Here is a 21,139-nt window from a genome sequence, read left to right on the forward strand (position 1 = left end):
ATATTTACTGGAGCATAACTGACAGTAGAAACACACCCATTTTCTTAGGAAGTCAAGATCTTGATCACTTGTGTTCATTAAAGATCCCAGTGCACTCAGAGGTGGAGAATACGGGTGTTAAGTCATGTATCTTGGCCAAATTCCAGTTTAGGTAATTACTACTAATCTGCCTGCCTAAATTCCCCATCCAGTTTTAATTGGATGTAGTCTTCTTCACTAGCTGCTCAGACTGTCATGTAGCATTTTAATGTGTGATTAATCAGTTGTTATGTGTTATCCCAGAAATAGCTGGATATGAGTGAAAAAGGTAAAGCCTCCTTTTCATTATACAGAATTGATCATAAAATCGTAGGAGTGAAAGGGATGCTGAATGCTATGCAGTCCCATCCATTTCTAGCAATATGCTAGAATCTTTTATGTATCAGGTTTTTTTATTTTACTTTTTACACATTAGCCATTTAATTCAGATAAAAGTAGGTCATTGATGCTGGAACAAACAAGATGCACCTTGCCAGAAATGATTTAAGAATCCAGGCAACCAAGGAATTATATCCCTATAACCTCACACACAAAATTCACTTGGTGGAAAATTTCTACCCAAAAGGATACATTTTAGTGTTAGCTGCTCTACACTACTGACACCCAACACACACATAGTTAGATAAGCATTTTATATTTTCTTATTTTGTTAAATTTCCACCAAATGATGCTCAAGGTGCCTAACATCAGGGCCGGTTCTAAAGGGCAGCCAGGTTGGGCACTGGCCCGAGGGCCCCGGAACTACAGGAGCCCCTGAGGGGCCATCCGCTCCCCTTCCGTAATCTGCGCCCCCCACGCCCCCCACTTACCTGTCAGATGGCTTTTTAGCATTGCCCTTAATGAAGATGGCGGCCACAGCTTCCCTAAGGTACTGAAGCTGCCGCCGCCATCTTAGTTGATGGCAGAGATGTGCGCACATAGCACGCACGTGTGCCATCAACAAAGATGGCAGCAGAGGCTTCATTCCCCTTAGGGAAACCACGGCCGCCAACTTCATTAAGGGCAATGGTAAAGACTAGACAGGTAGGGGGGCCGTGGGGGCACGCACGCACACACACACACCGGGGGGCCAGGGCAAGCTGATGCCCAAGGGCCCCTGCATGCCTGGAGCTGGCCCTGCCTAACATAAAAATGAAATATAATAATACAAGATTATAAAACAGCCATTCTAAGTTTCTGGAGTAATATGATCCTTCATCTGAACTCTGAAGTCGCTATCAGAGTATCTGGGAATGAAGCATAGTCTGTTCCTGCTCATGTCCCAAATCTCTCTTCAGGAACAAAAAGGAATATGGGCATGCCACAGGCAATCTGCAGCTTCTGGATTGGCCAGAAACTTGGCCTGTTGTTGCCATGCCTAGTTACAGAGTGAAAGATGGAAGCCTACTTCCAGGCTCCTGGGCCAGCTGAGCCCTGACACTCAAAGATGTGGAGTAACAGGGGTCTGTCTGTGATAACTTCTGCACAAGAAAACCAAACAAAGCAGGTCTTCCTTATTATAAATGTAGTTGAAATAGCAGGCTTCTTTTTCTACTCTGAAGAAGATTCCCTTTCTCTAACCATTTGAAATAATAATGCAAGACCAGAAGCTTAGGAGCCAGAAATAGGTCAGGGAGCAGGCACAGTCTTTTGGATAAGTAAATTTCTCACTATGCTGGGTCTCTACTGCTGCTAAAAGCTGGGTTTATTCAGCAGCCATGTTGCTCTCAGCCAGTTCCCCTGTGACTGTGCAAGAGCAGCTACAGATGGGTCCACAGGTGTTAATGTCACTTCTTCAAGCATTAACACTTGATCAGGTTTCTACCTTGAATTTTGTACAGGATGGAGGGGGAAAGCCTCTGGGAGCAGCTGCTCCCCCTGCCGCCAGACCCCCAGTAAGTCAGCTTAAAATAGGCTGTGTCTAGGTTTGTTTGTTTTTTAATACAGGGGTTTCTACAGGTTACTAAATGGGCTGAAGACCTAACAGATGCCAAGCTAGGCATTTAATTTTATCAGCATGGTAGGCATTAATATAATTAGTCCTTTTATTCTTTTGATGAATCAGTTCCTTGGTGAAAATTAATACTTTTAAACTCTATAAAATGACTAGGAACACCTTCCATTTTTAATTACGCTACAGCATATTCTGCTAAGAAATTGCAGTTGTACAGAAGCATTTTAACAAACTTTTTGTTGTTGCATCCAGGTAACAAGCATGGTAAGTATTTTTCAGTGAAGCAAGTATTATATACTTCAGCTGTGCTTGGCAGATCCCTTCCCCTTTTCTTGCCTTTTTTTTTAGCTAGCTTTAACTGTATTGTCACCCTGTGCTGTTTCTAAGGGAGCTGTTCAAACGAAGAAGCTGCTCAATTTCTCATTATGGGCTTTCAAGGGAATTATATGTGTGAATCCGTATACCATATGGGATGGCATGCTTCCCTGGCCAGCATGCTTGCAACTTTGCTTGTAACAATGAATCTGCCTCTTAGCGCTTGTGTTGCTTTATCATTAAGTCTTATATCCAAAGTTTAGGGTTCCCTAAAACAATTCTTTTTCAAATCAAAGGGAACTTGTGATGTGGAATATATAAACAAGGCCACTGTTGTAGTTATATGCCTTCAAGTTGATTACGACTTATGGCAACCCTATGAATCTTTTGGATATATTCATAGGGTTTTTATGGTAAGAGGTATTCAGAGGTGGTTTACCACTGCCTTCCTCTAAGCCTACGGCACCTGGTATTCCCAGGTGGTCTCCCAACTGGCCTGACCCTGCTTAGCTTCTGAGATCAGATGAGATTGGGCATGTTTAGGGTAGTATGGCCATAGCAAACAAGGCCATTACGGCACCTTAATTCAATTAAGATCAGATTTGCCCGCAACCAGGGAATGATGCCAGAGAAAGATCTGGAGGTATGTCATATAGTTCCACTACATCTGCGACTTGCTCATACTGCTTTGGCATAGAGCCTTAAAGTTGCTGCATATAGGCCACTTCATAGACAGCTGCAGCCCCATAGGAACCACCATTTACACTGCAGTCCCTGGGGGTGGGGGGCAGGTCTCAGTTTGTGAATGACACAGCTATTGTGAGTGAGACCAATCAAATGTGTTTTTCTAGTGTAGTTGGCTCCACTCACATGATTTTATTATTCACATGCAACCCTCAAGTGACATGTAAGCCTTATACAGAGGTGCAGTCAAACATTCATATTTAAGGGGTGGGTGTGTATGCATGCATACCTGCCAGGCATGCCATGGAAATAGGTCAGATTGATATTGTCTCACTGCTGTGTAAGATGTGAAGACCTACACAGGACTTCTTTGTATTTGTATTGTGTCTAATTTACTGTTTTAAAACAGTTGGCACTAATGCTTCTTTTGGTAAAAAAAATACAGAGCTGGTAATCATATTTTGATAAAAATGCAGCAGATGCCAGTACATAATGGCTGCCATGGGTAGCAAAAAAGAGGTGATGGTACTCGAATGAGTTCTGTCATAACCGCACTGAGCCTATGAGAAACTCTTCGAAGTCCTTTGCTAGGGGATTCCAGGGCTGAGATCCACACTTTTTTATATGAGGTAGGGACCTGGCCTAGTGAGCTTCCATAAACTGTGCACTCTTAAGGCTCAGAGCCCTCTTCAGTAGCTGGTATAAGTACCAGCAGCTTAGCAAACTTCCCTTGCCTGATCAACAGAGCAATTCCTGTGGCCCTATAGGCTGCAGCTCTGTCTTGACCCTGACATCATTGATATTTGAGGTTGGGGAAACAAGCAGCCCCAGTCTGTCTATAGACCACCGCTGAATTTGAACTGTATCATTTAAGGAATGATAGGTATAATATCATTATATAATAAACATCACATTTAGTATTTAATATAAATAGTATATAATAGCTTTTATGGAATACAGTATTTCCCATGTTCCTACTTCAGAGTGTGTGTGTGAGAGCGAGAGAGAGAATGAGAGAGGGAGGCCCTTAAGGGTATACGTAAACCTAAGAAGAACTTGATTTCAATTGAAAAGTTAAGTACATGTTTAAATCTTTCCTGCTGAAAGCAACAGGATTTAAAATTACTTAACGGGCTGGATTATATCCGCTGTTTCCTCTTTCAACAACTTTAAAAGATACTGACAGTAGCTTAGCGCTACAGCATGTGAAAAGTATTGTGCAGTGCAGTGCCGTGCTCTTCTTCCGCCAGCTTTTGAAGTGTAGTCTTTAAAGCAGGGTGCCTATTTCTCAGCCCTTGAAGAGGGCTGTTAAAGAGAAGCCAGGTGAATTCCAATAATACCTAAAAATCCTTCTAGATAATAGTTTTATGTTCTCCCGTTCCCATCTGGTTCCAGTCAGTGATGTTATTTTCTTACAGTTATAGCCAACCTTTCTAATAGCACGGGACCCAAGGCAGCTTATACGGGATTCCCAAACAGTCTCCCATCCAGCCACTGAGAGAGCCGCGCCTACAATAGCCTCATGTGCCTTCAGATCATTACACATGAGGGTTGTTGTACATTTTGCCAAATCTTTATTCAGAACTCGGTAACCTGACTTTGTTGTTGCTGTTGTGTTCCTGGTTGGGCTCAACAAAGACTTTCAAAATAATGGTTCAGGCTCTGTTCTGGTTTGTAAAAAAAGAATTAAGGCTCAGTTCAGATGCAGTAGACTTCCTACTGATTTGCATTAGGGTACTGTATTCATACTTAAACTGAGTCATGATAATATTGCGCAGAGAACTTTGCTGTAAGGTAATCTGAATGTATTTTAGCCCTTGTGCTCCATTTTTCTGCATGGTATGCTTTTATTTTTCACATTTCCTGTGCCTTTTTAATTTTAGCACATATGCTTTCTCGCTGTGCTTGCTCAGTGTGATTTGTTGTGACCAGTATATTAATGATTGCCTGTAATTGTCATGTTGAAGGATCAGACTGCAAAGGACAAAGCACTCCAGCACATGGCAGCTATGTCATCAGCTCAAATAGTATCTGCAACAGCGATTCACAATAAGTTGGGCCTCCCAGGAATTCCCCGTCCTACGTTTCCTGGAGCACCTGGAGTAAGTTAATTGGCTGCAATAAAACGTACATTTCAGAACAATGATTGGTAGGAAACAAAGTCTTGATCAATTAATTCTCCAGAAAATGTACTTCTGTCTCCCATTATAAAATTCTTTGCTGAAAAAATAGAGGAAATGTGCCCCAAAAGAGAGCTATTGAAAAAGTTGGCTTTTCATTTTCTTTCTTTCTTTTACTCCCATCTAGTTTTGGCCAGGGATGATACAAACAGTGCAGCCTGGATCTTCACAAGAGTAAGTTTGGAAAATGAGACCAAACTCCACTGTTTTCTCATGTGTGTATGTATGTAATGGTACACATAGGTGGTTATGTGTTTATTTAAATGCATGTAGATCCAAAATGAAGTGTATCTAGGCAGAGGCTATAACTGAGGCAAGGAATGAGCAAACGTGGGGCGGGGGAGGAGAAGAGAAGTCTTTGTGTTACCAGAATATTTTCTGTAGTTAATGTTAGTTTCTGAAAGCTAGAATTTTTCCGAACGCTTAACTTGATACCACATTGCCTGATAATGAGGATTAAAAACTTTTTTTTTGTTTTTTATTGGGGTGGGGTGGAATGGGGGTTTCAAGCATTTCAGAAGTTAGTTCCAGCCTCACCTCTACATGCAATGTGATTAGGAGCAGATCTGAGGATTACCTACCATTCGCCTCGATTAAAGTGTCACGTCCAGGTCTAATAGAAGCTTCAGGAAAGGGTGTACTTTTCATAGGGACCGCACCATGAGGAGAAGGGTTAATCCCCTGCACATTGTGGTCCATATATTACTCTGTCTGCCCTGCTCCCAAAAGCCGCTATTTAATGTACAAAAATCAGACACCTTAAATGCTTGCATGCACTTAACATAATGTCTCATGTTGCATTTTGGATACTCTGTTCATAGGGTTTTCGTAGTAAGAGATATTCAGAGGTGGTTTACCATTGCCTTCCTCCGAGTTTGAAATGTGGTGTTGGAGGAGAGCTTTGAAGATACCATAGACCGCGAAAAAGAAAAATAATTGGGTGTCAGAACAAATTAAACCAGAACTTGGGTTTCTATCATGGAAAGAAAGGCAGGGTATAAATGTAATTAATTAATTAATTAATTAATTAACTGTCACTAGAAGCTAAATGATGAAACTGAGGTTTTCATACTTTGAACACATCATGAGAAGACATGATTCACTAGGAAAGACAATAATGCTGGGAAAAATAGAAGGGAGTAGAAAAAGAGGAAGGCCAAACAAGAGATGGATTGATTCCATAAAGGAAGCCACAGACCTGAACATACAAGATCTGAACAGGTTGGTTCATGACAGATGCTATTGGAGGTCACTGATTCATAGGGTCGCCATAAGTCATAATCGACTTGAAGGTACATAACAACAACAACAACATAATGTCTAATTTGGTCCTGAGAAATCCCATGGATAATTGGTTGGGCGGGGGAGGGGGGCTTCATTGCTCTTGTATCAGGTTTAATATCCAGGGTGAAGGAAGATCCTGCATATAACTATGGCAGCATTTGCCAACCTGTTTGGTCTACAGTTCCCATCAGCCCCAGCCAGCACAACTGTGCTGTGCTAGTTACTACTGTGCTAACTGGAACTGACAGGAATTGTACTAAATATCTGAGGGGTACCAGGTTGGCAAAAGCTGAACTACAGCATCTCTCAACTCAGGCATTAATTTGTTGTACATATATTGTACTTTTACATGTTTCTTTTTAGGCCGCTCTGAGACCCCTGCTTGAAGAGTGGCTAATAAATGTTTAAATGAATGTGGTGAAAGGAATGGATGTTCACACTACATGTAGAACTGTTAGCAGGGAGTAATATCCAAAACATCCTGATGGTCAATTGCTATGAAGTCAGTTGCATGCACGCTTGCCCATCCCAGTTTTCTGCATGTCTTAATCTGGCCAGCAAACCAGAATAATCCTCATCTGTGCGATATTAGCGGAGGGGCATAAAAAAGAATTTTGTGACCCTAGACTGGGCCACGGGCACACACTAAGCTGCAATCTAAGGCTGCCGGGCAAGAATGGAAGACTCCTCCAATTTTAAATCTCCAGGTTTGAATCTGGGATAGTTTCTCAGGACTACAGCTCTTTAATCAGCGTGCTATACTTGTTCCAAGTTGGACTAGCTTTTCTTTTGTCTAAAACCATTAATTTCGACTAAGAACTCCCTTCTCTAAAAGGAAATTTACATTGTTGTCCTGTACCAGAAACAAGCAATGATTTTCTGTTGCTGTTAATAAATACTTTAATTAATACTATCTAACTTCATCCAATGGTCTATTTCAGCATAAAGCCATTTGTCCAGCAAGCCTACCCTATACAGCCGACAGTCACGACTCCTATTTCAGGTAAAGATTACCAATTTGTTTGTTTAGATTTCTTGGATCCCACCCCATATTTAGTACTTGGCCCAGGTTGCAATCTTTAAATCTACACAAAAGAGTTGAACCATTGGTGTCACAAAAGAGGAGTCTCATTGGTAATCTACCAAGAATGAATGATGTATGTGAGTTTGTGTAAACAATTGTTTGCATATTCATCTATGCAGAGATTATGAAATATGCATGTGGAATATGTAACACACCCACCGTCTTAGCACAGGAGTGACTGTCTATATATTCCAGGATTCCTCACTACAGGAACATATGTAAGAAAGCAGTGCATAACTAGCCTTTCTAGGTCCAAAACCATACTCATTGGCTTTGTATGCAAGAACAAAAGGGAAATAAAAACATCTGATCAACTTGATCTTAAAATAATTATTGATTTCTTTAAGATTGGTCTCCTTGGCCCATATCTATATAAACATACAGGGCAACGGATGGCACATCCTCCAAAATGCATTAGTCTTGGAATATATAATTTACAGTCATTGTACTTTGGTTTGTTATTATTTTTCTGTTCTAATTTGCTGCCAAATAGTAAAGAGAGGAGTAGTGTTGGTTTTTTTAAAAGCAAACTTACCTGTAAACAATATCTTTGATGCTGTTTCCTTTTGTTTGCAAAGAGGAATGGAAAGCTTGAATAAAAACAGTAAAATAATTGGAACAAAAAGCAAATCTCATATTATATACATGCTCAGTAACCCTGTTTCCAACATATTGAGAACAAGCTTAAAAGTAGCTGGATTTTAATCATTATAATAGGGTAGGCTGGCGTCAAGTTTTGTTCATCCACAAGAATTAATAATACAGCATAGTCATAATCTTAAATAAAAAAGAAGTTGCTGATTGTTTGTTCTTCAGGGTTTGAACCTGCATCAGCTCCAGCGCCCTCAGTTCCAGCTTGGCAAGGTCGATCTATTGGAACAACTAAACTCAGATTGGTGGAATTTTCAGCTTTTCTGGAACAACAAAGAGATCCAGATTCTGTAAGTGCTACCCTAAATTATTTATTTATAAAGGTATTTATATACCACCCTCTCACAGGACTTCAGGCAGTGTACAGCAACATAAAAAACCCTTTGAAGCAATACAGAACAATCACTAAAATGACTGACTATTCAAGAAAACTTAAACAACTGCACAGGCCTCTCAGCATAAAAAAGTCTGCAAGTCAAAAGCGAGGATGTCTGCTGAATCTCTGCTAGAAGAGTGTTCCACAGTATGGAACCAGTGACAGAAGATACCTGACTGCTGGCTGAGGCCAGTCCAACACCTGTAATGTGGGGGACAATTAATAGCACTCGTCTGGATGATCTCAATGATCAGGCTGGAATATATAAGCTCAGGTGGTCCTTAAGGTATCTTGGATCCAAATTGTTCAGGGCTTTGAACATAAGAGCCTTGAACTTGGCATGGTAGCATATGGGCAGCCAGTGTAAATGCTTTAGCAAGGTGGTACATGTTGTCAGCTGTTAGCCCCTATCAGCAGTCTAGCTGCTGTATTCTGCACCAGCTGGAATTTTCAGAGGAGTGCAGCCCCATCAGGAACAAGCAACTAGCCTACCTTGCAGACATGGGAACCACCTACCCACAGAGCTTCTGTCTTCCCAGGATTCAAACTCAGTTTATTGGCCTTCATGTAAATAGCCTATATAGTCATTGTTGTACCTCCTTCCTATTGCAGTTTTTGTACTCACATCCTGAAAGTATTTCACTTTGTGCACTGCAAGCATCCATCTGTACCACAGAAGGTTCTAAATCACATTCTGTTCATGTGACCAACAGGGATGGCCCTGTGGTTCACAGTGTCCCCTGTTCTAGAGGCTCTCAGGCTTTTGAAAAGCCAGCACCAGTCTGAGTAGACAGTACTGGGCTAGATGACCAAATGGGTTGACTCACTGGCCTGGTTTGCATGTAATGCTAAACCATGGTTTATTATATTATGGTTTATTAAACCCTGGCTTAGTGTTATGTATTATCCTGCATAGCAGCTTAACTTTGGCTTGTTAACTGCCAACTAACCATGATCTGAAGCTATGGGTTGTTGTTGGCTTGTGAATTTTGTATTCTATACCATTCTATGTTTCAAAAAAATCTCAAAGTGGTTCGCAACCTATTTAAAATATCTAAAAGAACATTATAAATGAAGGTCAAATACAAAATTTAAAGGAGTATGATTAACTGAAAAACAAAATATTCACTTAAACGTAAAAAATTACAAATAAAAACAAAATACAAAAGCACAGTAAAACTCCACATATACAGCATCATAACAACTACACAAAGTAATGGAAATAGAAGCTGCCCCTAAATTTATCCACCCGAAGTAACATATCCCAAATACATCCTTAGTAATTATCCACATACATACCTCACTCTCAAGCATTTATATCAGCTATACAGATAAGACAGCTAATCCTCAGTCAACCATTTGTCGCAAAACAAACATCTGGTCTACAAAAAAAATTCCTTATAGCATTAAGTATAGTTTACTACCAGCTAATTCATCCACCTCCATCTAGGGTAATACAGTATTATACAGACAGACACACAACCACCCCCTTCCCCTATCCCACCCTGGTAGGGCCTTACTCTATACTGGTTCAGACTCTCACACTGCTTGGCATTAAGCAACACTAAAACACAAAAAAATATTACAACCAGACTCATTCTGGGAAGCAAAAGCAGAATTTCAGTTACCCTCAATAATACATTATTCACTTTCTCCTATCAGATAATAAATTCAACAATACAAAATGAAAGAGAATGTCACCCACATGGTCACTCCATTGTCCAGGCAGTAGTGACCTACCACACTGCAGCAGCCCTCTTATCTAGTCTATGAACTAGAAGGCAAGTCAGTTAGCCTCCACTGTTTCCACTGTCCTCTTCCTTCATGATCAGCTATGGCTGGCAGGGCAACTGGGCAGACAGACGGAGTGGCCTCTTCTCTGTCCCAAGACCCCTTACCAGCAGCAACAGGCAAAAAGGTTTTAACTGTGGCTTGGCATTACGTGTGAATCCAGCACTCTTCCTTAACCTAAAGTTTGTTTGACCATGTCACTTGGTAAGCTCACCAGACTACAAAGGTGTGAGGCAAGAGCAGCTGGAAAACAAACTAAACTTTGGAGAAACAAGCGATTGTTTGTTGATTTCATCTGTGGGACAACTCATGGTTAATTCATGTTAGCTAAACAAATCCTGGCTTAGTGTTATGTGAGAACCAGGCATAAAGCAGTTTTCTTTGCTCATATGAGTTCCTAAATGCAGAAAAAATGAGACATTGCTGCTTTTAAGGAATCTAGTGTATGTATTTATGACTTTTTAAAAATTGTAATCAACTGAAAGCATTGAGAGGACTGGTGTAATTTAAAAAAATAGAATAGAGGCTTGGTAAAATTAAAGGTTGAGAGTGATTTGGGCTATTATTTTTAGTTCACAGCTTGTAAGCTGGAATTTGCACGAAAGACTCCCATGGAAGCCTATGACTTTCACTGAAGTAATAATGATATAATTTAATGAAATAGTCATTATTCTGTTCATATATTCACCTTAAATGTTTTCAGCATCAATTGCCATCTTTATAGTGTGTCACAAAAGAACAGAAATCAAAGCACTAGGTTTATTTTGCAGGGGGAAACATGTTAAACCTATTGCTTTATGCAGATTTTTCCCCCTGAAAAGTGAATGCACTCAAGAACACATGGAATACGTACTCTTTCTTTGCTTCAAATAGCTTGCAAAATACAATAATATGTAGAGTGGAGCCATCATATGCTTTTTATAATTCTTTTCTGGAAACCATTGAATGTATGTATCCTTACAAGGAGGCATTATCAAGGGAGTGTTTTCCTAGAATAATGGAGATCAGAGACATAGCACAGCAACCTTACATTAGAGGATTCTTCATAACAATAAGACTGTGAGTGAAAAATAGCACAACAGTACAGATATTAAGACATATAATATAGTTGCTTTTTCAAAGCTGCTGTTCAAAATGCTGAATGAAATTCAACTTTAGATGCAGGTATGACTTTCCTCTTAGGAAAAAAACACAACTATGGAGGGTAATCCATTGTAACAGAGCCCTTGGGCCCAGATGTTTACATTCATTGTCTGCATGCTTGAAAGAATTGAGACTTCAGGTCTCACATTTCACACCTGAAAGCTCCAGCCTACCCAGCTGTAAATCACTACTTGATCAGCTGGAATAGGCTTGGCTTTTCCTGATCATCACATCCTAATCAGATCTCAGTATACTCTTCAGCTGATGTACATGGGATTTTCTGAGTTATTGCAGTCTGCCTCTAGAGGAGTTGTGTTGCCATTGCCAAAAAGCTACAGGAGGGGGAAAATGAGTGGGGTGGTTTGTGAAGCAGACTAGAAACGTCAGCTCTGTTCACCAAAGCAATTCCATGTTTCCACAGCAAGCAGCATTTCTTTCCTGTTTTATAAAATTGAAAGGAGATTCAGAAGAGATTATATGCTAGTGGGGAGGATTTAGAGGTGCAGGTCTTCCATGAACAAGCCACACACTTCCCAGGTATTTGTCCAGAGATGTCTCTTCATTGAGTCTATTTACAATCATATCTGATGCTAGGCTTGCATAATCCATAAAGCTGGAAGAGTTCCCCCAAAACCAGTGTAACATACGGAAGAGCTGTAGCTCAGTGGTAGAGCATCTGCCTTGCATGCAGAAGGTCCCTGATTCATTCCCCAGAATCACTTGGTAGAAGTGGTTACATCCCTTGCCTGAAACTCTGGAGAGTCCCTTCCACTCCATGTTGACAACACTGTGAGCTAGATGGACCACTGGTCTGAGTCAGTATAAGGCAGGTTCCTATGTACCTCTCCACTTTAAGACTCTCCAGAGATTAGTCTGTGGTAAGAGGGCTGGTAGAAGCAGATGCTCCTCCCTACTGCTGTTGTTGCCAATCCACAGATTCTTGCCCCCCTCCCCAATACTCCCTTGGAAGTCAGGGGATTCTACTGAATAGGATGGGGTGTGGCGGGGGGAGGGAAAATCCCGAGAAATCAAGCAAAGGCACCTTCTGCAAGTGAAACTCCTGGCGCATGTCAATCTGTAACTCCTATTAAATAATAAAACTCTAAAGTTAGTCACTAGCTTCATGTTCTGAAAGGCCTCCAAGGTATGACAAAGTGTGATAGACCAACTCAGCAAGAATATGTATTAAGCCAAAATCTCCTTCAACTTTAAGAGTGAAGCTATATGCTGCATGTGTAACAAAACCTTGATATCAACCTTTGTTAGGGAGGTGACTGGGAGTGGAGAAAAGGGGTGGGTGAATCTGTCAGTTTCAGCTTGTCTCAGTTTCTCATTTTTCCAATATTAAGGTCAGTTCTCTACATTTCCACATCAGTTTATGAATCTTTTTAAAAGTCCTAATGAAAATTTATCAGCCTTTAGGGTGATTTTTTCTTACTATACACCTTTTTGTATGTAATTTTGCCTAATATACACATTTTTGCAAAACAGTATTTCCTTCAGTAATAAGGGAATGTGTGTTAGTTTCACTAATATATATTGCACACTTTACTGTGGTACATGCATTATTATACACATTACTTGGTTGGAGACCTGGCTGTGTTTCAGTTCTCATATTGTTTTGGAATGTGCAAATTAAGTAGTTTCATCTTTCAATGCAAACTAAATCAAATTTGTCCACCACCCCAAGTGGAGAAGCAATAGGGGGAAGAAGATGTGCTTAATGCCCTCCTTTCCCTCTTCATTTTAGCTGCAACAGAATCCTTCCCAATATGGAAAAATAGTACACCACAGAAACAGAGAGATCTATGTGGGCTTCTGTTGGTTAGTATTAGCTTTGAACTAAATTCAAAATTTACCTAGATTCTATTTGTCTAAACAGCTATTGCTGAATGTTGTCTTAAGTATGAAATGTTCCTCAGTGTAGTTTCTGATGCTCAAGGAATGAGCTAGGGATAATAAATACTTGTATGGCATAGTGCAACAAGGAGACTTTGGAGAGACAAATGGCTTCTGAGATTCTTTTCAAAAGATGGAAATAACATTCATCCACTTTTTTAAAGACAATTGTGAGCAAGGGCATAGGGATCATAAATACATTCCTGACACTTGTGAGCTTGAACATCCAGTCCACTTATCTATAAGCAAAAAAACCCCTCATACCTGGACCCTGGGTTAAGAAAATCAAATGGTGGTAAGGTGCCATGCTGGATAAGTTGCTTCCTCTTTATCAAGTAGCTCCTAATAACTGGTGTACTTCAAGCATGACAGCCCAATAGGCCAAATGTGTACTGTAAAGTAACTATCTCTTTGCAGTTGGTCTTTGGGCAAATTCATCCATCTGAGGAGTAGCCCCTGACCCTCCCGAATTGTCATCGAGCCGTATGAATGGATAAAGGAAGAAGGAATTGGGTGACAAGGGAACCCTGCCTTTGAAGGAGATATGCTTAAGGGGAGGCATGCGTTTTACTCAGCACTCGTGTTTTTCCTTCACATGAGTGAAAGAAACTTGTCACCTCTCATTTTGTCTGTCATCTTATTCCTCTCGCCCTGTCTCATCGCCTGCCACTTTTCATAGAACTGGAAATGCATAGATACGTATGTGCTGGGTTTTTCTTATAATTTGGATAGTCTAGAAACAATTAGAAAACAGGGTGAGCTGCTGCTGGCCAACAACTTTGCTCTTCATGCAGGAAGGCGTTGAAGGAAAGAAGTTGTCAGGCGCATTTGTTTTGCCCGTAAGCCATATTTTACATGTGGATAGTGCTGGTGGATTATATTATTTGCCCTCCCCAATCTGTTGGCTTCTAAGTGGACTCCAGGCACAATTCATTTGCCAGCTATGGTTCTAGTATCCACAGTACCATTCAATGGGTCCTTCAAGTATAGTTTTAATAGCCCAATAATTTTTTGTACATATATGACATGATGGGGAAAAAAATTAAGAATGTGCGAGTGTGTTCTCCCCGTTCCAAAAAGTGAGCAGCAGCACAGTTCAGTAGCTAAGCAGCCTTTGCACATCCTTCTGGAGAACAGCATGAATTTAACAAATTTTATTTTCAGTAGATTATCTTTGAATGCTGCTTACACCACAGATTCCAATTATGTGAAATCAGTTGAGTGAAACTAATTCATTTGCATCAGAGTAGCCTACAAAAATGTCAAAATATGCAGCTTTGGCAACTGCAGTAATGAAGTCTCACATCCTATGTTCTATAAATGTGATGATGATAATGTACAATATCTCAACATACAACCAATTGCATGGATAGTGTAAATATGTGGCTGAGACTTATTTCAGACAGATGCATGTTGTATGAAAACACAATATATGTGTTGCATTGACACAAAATGATCAAGGAATGGAGAACACAACTTGGAACAGTATTGCACAGTACAATGTATCCTTGCCTCAATCATTTAATTTTTCTCATTCAGCAGCAGCCAGTGAGATTGTACTGACAAGAATCAGTTGCTGTTGGGCAGTACATAGTAGCATAGGCAGCTTCCTTATATGGAATCAAATCATTGGTCTATCTAGTTCAGTACTGCCTGCACTAACTGGCAGCAGTAGCCAGGATTTAACATAAGAACATAAAACATAGGAAAAGCCTGCTGGATCAGGCCAGTGGACCATCTAGTCCAGCATCCTGTTCTCACAATGGCCAACCTGATGCCCATGGGAAGCCTACAAGCAGGACCTGAGCACAAGAGCACTCCCCACTCCTTCGGTATTCAGAAGCATGCTGCCTGCAACCATGAAGACAGAGCATAGCCATCATGGCTAGTAGCCATTGATAGCTTTATCCTTTATATATTTGTCTAATCCTCTTTTAAAGCCATCCAAGTTGGTGGACATGCCTTCTGTGGGAGCAAATTCCATAGATTGACTATGCACTGTGTGAAGAAGTACTTTCTTTTGTCTGTCTTACATTTTCCAACATTCAGCTTCCTTGGATGTCTACATGAGAGACTGCCCTTGTATTGCAGCATTGTGCAAGCATGGGCCATTCATGTCATTGGTCCATATGGGGAGTTGCTGGCCACTGAACAGCCACAGCTCAGTGGTAGAGCATCTGTCTTGCATGCAGAAGGCCTCAAGTTCAATCCCTGGTATCTCCAGGTAGGGCTGGGAATGACCCTGGAGAATTGCTGTCAGTCAGTGTAGATAATACTAAGGTAAATGTAGCAATGATCTGATTCAGTGTAAGACAGCTCCCTCTTTTTCTATGAGGAGCTGTGTGCCTGTACAGTGCTGACCTAGTCACCTGTTCCTTCAGAATCTCATTTATTTTTTAAATTTATATCCTGCCCATCCTCCTAGAAGGAGCTCTATTTCCTGCAACTGCACCAGATACTGCTGTTATCATAGAATCATAGAACAGTAGAGTTGGAAGGAGCCTATAAGGCCATCAAGTCCAACCCCCTACTCAATCCTGGAATCCAAATCAAAGAATTTCCGATGGATGGCTGTCCAGCTGCCTCTTGAATGCCTCCAGTGTCGGAGAGCCCACTACCTCTCTAGGTACTAATTGGTTCCATTGTCATATGGCTCTAGCAGTTAGGAAGATTTTCCTGATGTTCAGTCGAAATCTGGCTTCCTGCAACTTGAGCCCATTATTCCATGTCCTGCACTCTGGGACGATCGAGAAGAGATCCCAGCCCTCCTCTGTGTGACAACCTTTCATGTACTTGAAGAGTGATATCATATCTCCCCTCAGTCTTCTCTTCTCCAGGCTAAACATGCCCATTTCTTTCAGTCTCTCCTCATAGGGCTTTGTTTCCAGTCCCCTGATCATCCTTGTTGCCCTCCTCTGAATCTGTTCCAGTTTGTCTGCATCCTTCTTGAAGTGCAGAGACCAGAACTGGACGCAATACTCAAGATGAGGCCTGACCAGTGCTGAATAGAGGGGAACTAATACTTCACGCGATTTGGAAACTATACTTCTGTTAATGCAGCCTAATATAGCATTTGCCTTTTTTGCAGCCACATCGCACTGTTGGATCACTGTTGATTTGTGATCAATGACAATTCCAAGATCCTTCTCACATGTTGTATTGCTGAGCCAAGTATCCCCCATCTTGTGCATTTGGTTTCTTTTTCCTAAGTGTAGAACTTTGCATTTATCCCTGTTGAATTTCATTCTGTTGTTTTCAGCCCAATGCTCCAGCCTATCAAGGTCCCTTTGAATTTTGTTTCTGTCTTCCACGGTATTAGCTGTGCCCCCCCCATTCTGTATCATCTGCAAATTTGATAAATATGCTCTGTCCCTCCTCATCCAAGTCGTTAATAAAAATGTTAAAGAGCACTGGGACCAGGACAGAGCCCTGTGGTACCCCACTTGTTACTTCTGCCCAGTTTGAGAAGGAACCATTGATAAGCACTCTTTGAGTACGATTCTGGAGCCAACTGTGGATCCACCTGATAGTTGTTCCATTCAGCCCACATTTAGCTAGTTTGCTAATCATAATATCATGGGGCAGTTTGTCACAAGCTTTGCTGAAGTCGAGATATATTATGTCCACAGCATTCCCACAGTCTACAAGGGAGGTTACCCAATCAAAAAACAAGATAAGATTAGTTTGGCAGAATTTGTTCTTCACAAATCCATGTTGGCTCCTAGTAATCACTGCATTGTTTTCAAGGTGCTTACAGATTGACTGCTTTATAATCTGCTCCAGATTTTTTCCAGGGATTGATGTTAGGCTGACTGCTCTGTAGTTCCCCAGTTCCTCCTTTTTGCCCTTTTTGAAGATAGGGACAACATTAGCTCTCCTCCAGTCATCCGGCACTTCACCGGACCTCTATGATTTCACAAAGATAATAGACAGCGGTTCTGAGAGTTCTTCAGCCAGTTCCTTCAATACTCTAGGATGCAGTTTTTTGGGCCCTGCTGATTTGAACTTGTTGAAAGTGATTAGTTATTCCTTGACCATTTGTCTATCAATCTCAAGCTCCAGTCCTGCCCCTTCTACTTCATGTTTCCTGGGAGGGTCTCAGACCCTTTTCTGGGAGAAGACTGAGCCAAAGTAGGAATTGAACACTTCTGCCTTTTCTTTGTCATCTGTTATCATTTTCCATCCTCATTGAGTAGCTGTGCCACCTTTTCTTTTCTCTGTCTTTTACTATGGATGTACCTGAAGAAAGCTTTTTTGTTGCTTTTAGTATCTCTCGCTAACCTCAGCTCATTCTCAGCTTTAGCCTTCCTGACGCCATCCCTGCAATTCCGTGATACCTGTCTGTATTCTTCCTTTGTGGCCTGGCCTTCTTTCCACTTCCTGTATGTGTCCTTTTTTGTTTTCAGGTCATCCCTAAGTTTTTTGTGAAGCCACATTGGCTTCTTCTGTTATTTCCCCCCTTTTTTCCCTGTTGGAATTGCTTGCCATTGCGCTTTTAGAATTTCCCTTTTTAGAAACTCCCACCCTTGGAGTCCTTTTCTCATTAGGGTTGCTTGCCATGGAAACGTACTTACAATTGTTCTGAATTTATTAAAATCAGATTTCCTGAAGTCCAGGGTGCGCATATGGCTACTCTCAGCTTTTGCTTCTGTTAAAATCAAGAATTCAAGTATGGTGTGGTCACTTTCCCCCAGAGTTCCCGTAACTGCCACTTCATCCACCAACTCATCTCTATTGGTTAGAATCAAGTCCAAGATAGCTGATCCTCTGGTTGCTTCCTCCACTTTCTGTAGGAGAAAGTTATTTCCAACAGAAGTCAGAAATTTCTTGGAGGGGCTGTGTTTGGCAGAATTTGTCTCCCAACAGATATCAGGATAATTGAAGTTCCCCATTACTACTACATCATGACTCCTCGAAACATTGGCTATTAGCTTTTCAAAAGTTACATTCACATCTTCTCCTTGATTGGGTGGTCGGTAGTAGACTCCAAGCACCACATTCCTTTTATTACTTGCCCCATTAATTTTAATCCAGATACCCTCGGTGGAGCTACCAAGGTCATCTTCCTGTATTTCTGTGCAGGGATATCTATTTTTAACATATAGTGCAACTCCACCTCCCTTTTTATTCCTTCTGTTCTTTTTGAACAAGTTCAAAAAGTTCATCAGTCGTTACCACCAAGTTTACATCTCCCTCCCCCCTAGGATTCAGTTTAAAGCCCTCTTGATGAACTTCTCCATGCTGTGGCCAAACATATTCTTCCCAGTCCTTGTGAGATGCAACCCATCACTTGTCAGCAGTCCATCTTCCAGGAAGCATAGCTCATGGTCCCAGAATCCAAATCTCTCACATCTGCACCACCTTCTTAGCCATTCATTCACACGGAGTATTTTTCTTTCCCTTTCTACTCCTAAGTACTGGAAGGATGGATGAAAAAACTATCTGGGCCCCAAAGTCCTTGAGTTTCCTTCCCAAAACTTCAAAGTCTGATGTAATTTCTTCATAGTTCCATTTGGCAGTATCATTTGTTCCCACATGGTTGAGGAGAAAGGGATACCTGTCAGTGGGCTTGATGAGTGATGGCAACCTTTCCGTCACATCTCTAATCCATCCTCCTGGTAGACAGCATACCTCGTGAATCCACGGATCTTCTTGGCATACTTGGGTTTCGATCTCACACAGAAGGGAGTCTCCCACTACTAGTACTCTTCTTGTTTGGGGTGTGGTTTCATTGCCCCTGCTTGATCAAGCTTCAACCTGTTGCTCGTTGTTGCACGGGTTCTCCTGTAATTCTTCCACCACAGGCTGTCCTCCAGTCTCATCCTCAAGTAGTTGAAAGTGGTTCCATAGTTCCACTGGTGAAGGATGTCTTCGAGCTCTTCTGCTCCTGTCACCCTTTCCCACGGAGTTTCCTCCACTTTGTTGTTCCTCTCCAAAGCAGTCTCCTCTTCTGCTACCAAATGCTGTGGTTCTTCCACCTGCACTTCTCTTTGCTGCTGTTGTTCCAGTGTTCTGTCTAAGAACTCGTCATCTTCTCTTATAGTCCTCAGTGTGGCCACCCACCATTCCAAGCCTCTCACTTTTTCTTCCGACAGTGCCGCAAGCTTCCACTTGTTGCACGTGTACGCCATTTTGCTCTCAGGCAAGAAAACAAACATGGCGCATACCTTGCAGGTCACAACCACTGGAGTATCCTTCCCATTCATACTCTCTTCTGCCTTTTGTATCTTTCTAACTACTTGTTTTGGAGTGGCCTGTGCTTTGTCCTGTCCTACTTCAGAGAGAGTCCCATTGGTATGTGGTGTGCTGTACAAGGGGAATTAGTAATTTTTTTTAAAAAAAAAATTAGTTCTTGTGAGATCCATAAAGTAACCAGTAGGGCATGACTGGAGAATTACAGACAGGATTTCATTTTAAAATAATAATAATAGGTGGCTTCTGATCCGGGGATGATCCTAACAATTCACATTTACAGAGACTGGGAAGAATCAAGCTGATCTTCCTATAAGGCAGTAGAAAACTTTATCTCCTTGTGCAATGGAATAATCTCCCACTCTCCTGTCCCTGTGTGTTACCTAACATTGTTGTTGGGGTTTCCCCAAACCTCTAGAGCAGACAGTGTAAGGCCCGTGGGGGGGAGGAGAGGGGAAAATCCCATTGCGTTAGTACTAACCTTTGCACTAGCACAACGTTTTGGTTGAATACCGCCCCTTGAAAGAAAGTAGTCGGGAGCCACATGCCCAATGTAGGTGTGGCCAGTTCCTAAAATGGGCAGAGCCATCATCCACAGTGAACAGGACTTAAGCACACATACACCCCGCTCACTGACATGTTCACACTACATTCTAATAGATATCAATTTTGCTCATATACATCTGCCACACCTTGGCTTCTGTTTCATCCCTGTGTGCTGACAAAGGGTTCTGTAATATTTCAAGTGCACAGCAAGAAAATGAACTGGTCATTCAGAATCCTCTCACTGTGGAAGGAGGGGAGCGCCTTAGGGACAGTGCCATGAGGTTCCCTGTTGGCATTGACCTGTGACAGGGCCATTTCAGTGGTAGCTCTCTGTTTGTGGAATGTTCTCCCAGCTCTGTTTGTGGAATGTTCTCCCAGAATGTTCTGTTCTTTCACCATCACTATGGACATTTGGGAGGAATTTGAAAACATTCCAGTTTACCTAGGCATATGATGACCAAAGATTGTTCCTGGTAAACCAGATATCACTGGATGAAATAATGTTTTAGCTGTAACTGTTTTAGAATGTTTTGAACTGTTTTTAGACTGCTTTTCTTTTTGTTCTTCTTGTTTTTAAATTGTCTTTGTTGGTGTGTTTGCTACCTGGACTCCTTCAGGGGGAAGGGTTGGTTATAAATTCAACAAATAAATAATAAAAAATAATAAAGAGATCTGTTGGGTTGAAGCTTCCCCATGTCTGCCAGGCTTCTTAAAATGGTGTGTGTGTGTGTGAAAACCCTCTTAGGATTTCAGACTGTGAAAGTCAGCTCCTATCTTTCTTTATTTTCATACTGGTTTGTGAGATTTTCCCCCCTATTTCCTCTGTGGAGAGGCCAAGAGAATATGGAAACCTGATTGACTTTTTTGTACTCATCAACTACCTTTGACAAAGAATATCTCTTCCTTTTTTTACCATCTTCTTTAACGGGATGGTTCAATGAAATGTTGTGCTCTCATTAGCTGTTCTAAAGTAACTTCATTTTCCTTAATCACCTTCCCACAACTGCAAAGGGTCTACTGTA

At 41.3% G+C, this 21,139-nt stretch overlaps 1 protein-coding gene across 14 annotated transcripts in view; it reads left to right on the forward strand.

Annotated features, from left to right (window-relative positions):
* Positions 1–21,139, forward strand: part of TEAD1 (TEA domain transcription factor 1) — a 281,699-nt gene that overhangs the window by 225,141 nt on the left and 35,419 nt on the right. For 13 of the 14 annotated variants that reach the window (XM_061610453.1, XM_061610450.1, XM_061610451.1 and 10 more), the window contains 4 exons: positions 4,939–5,073; positions 5,279–5,325; positions 7,377–7,438; positions 8,336–8,460. In XM_061610453.1, the coding sequence (XP_061466437.1) occupies positions 4,939–5,073; positions 5,279–5,325; positions 7,377–7,438; positions 8,336–8,460 (369 nt within the window). Of the gene's footprint in view, positions 1–2,132; positions 2,237–4,938; positions 5,074–5,278; positions 5,326–7,376; positions 7,439–8,335; positions 8,461–21,139 lie in introns of those variants that run through there. The other variant, XM_061610463.1, reaches the window with a different exon arrangement.

The sequence above is a fragment of the Rhineura floridana genome, chromosome 2, assembly GCF_030035675.1.
Source record: "Rhineura floridana isolate rRhiFlo1 chromosome 2, rRhiFlo1.hap2, whole genome shotgun sequence".
Taxonomy (NCBI): Eukaryota; Metazoa; Chordata; class Lepidosauria; order Squamata; family Rhineuridae; genus Rhineura; species Rhineura floridana.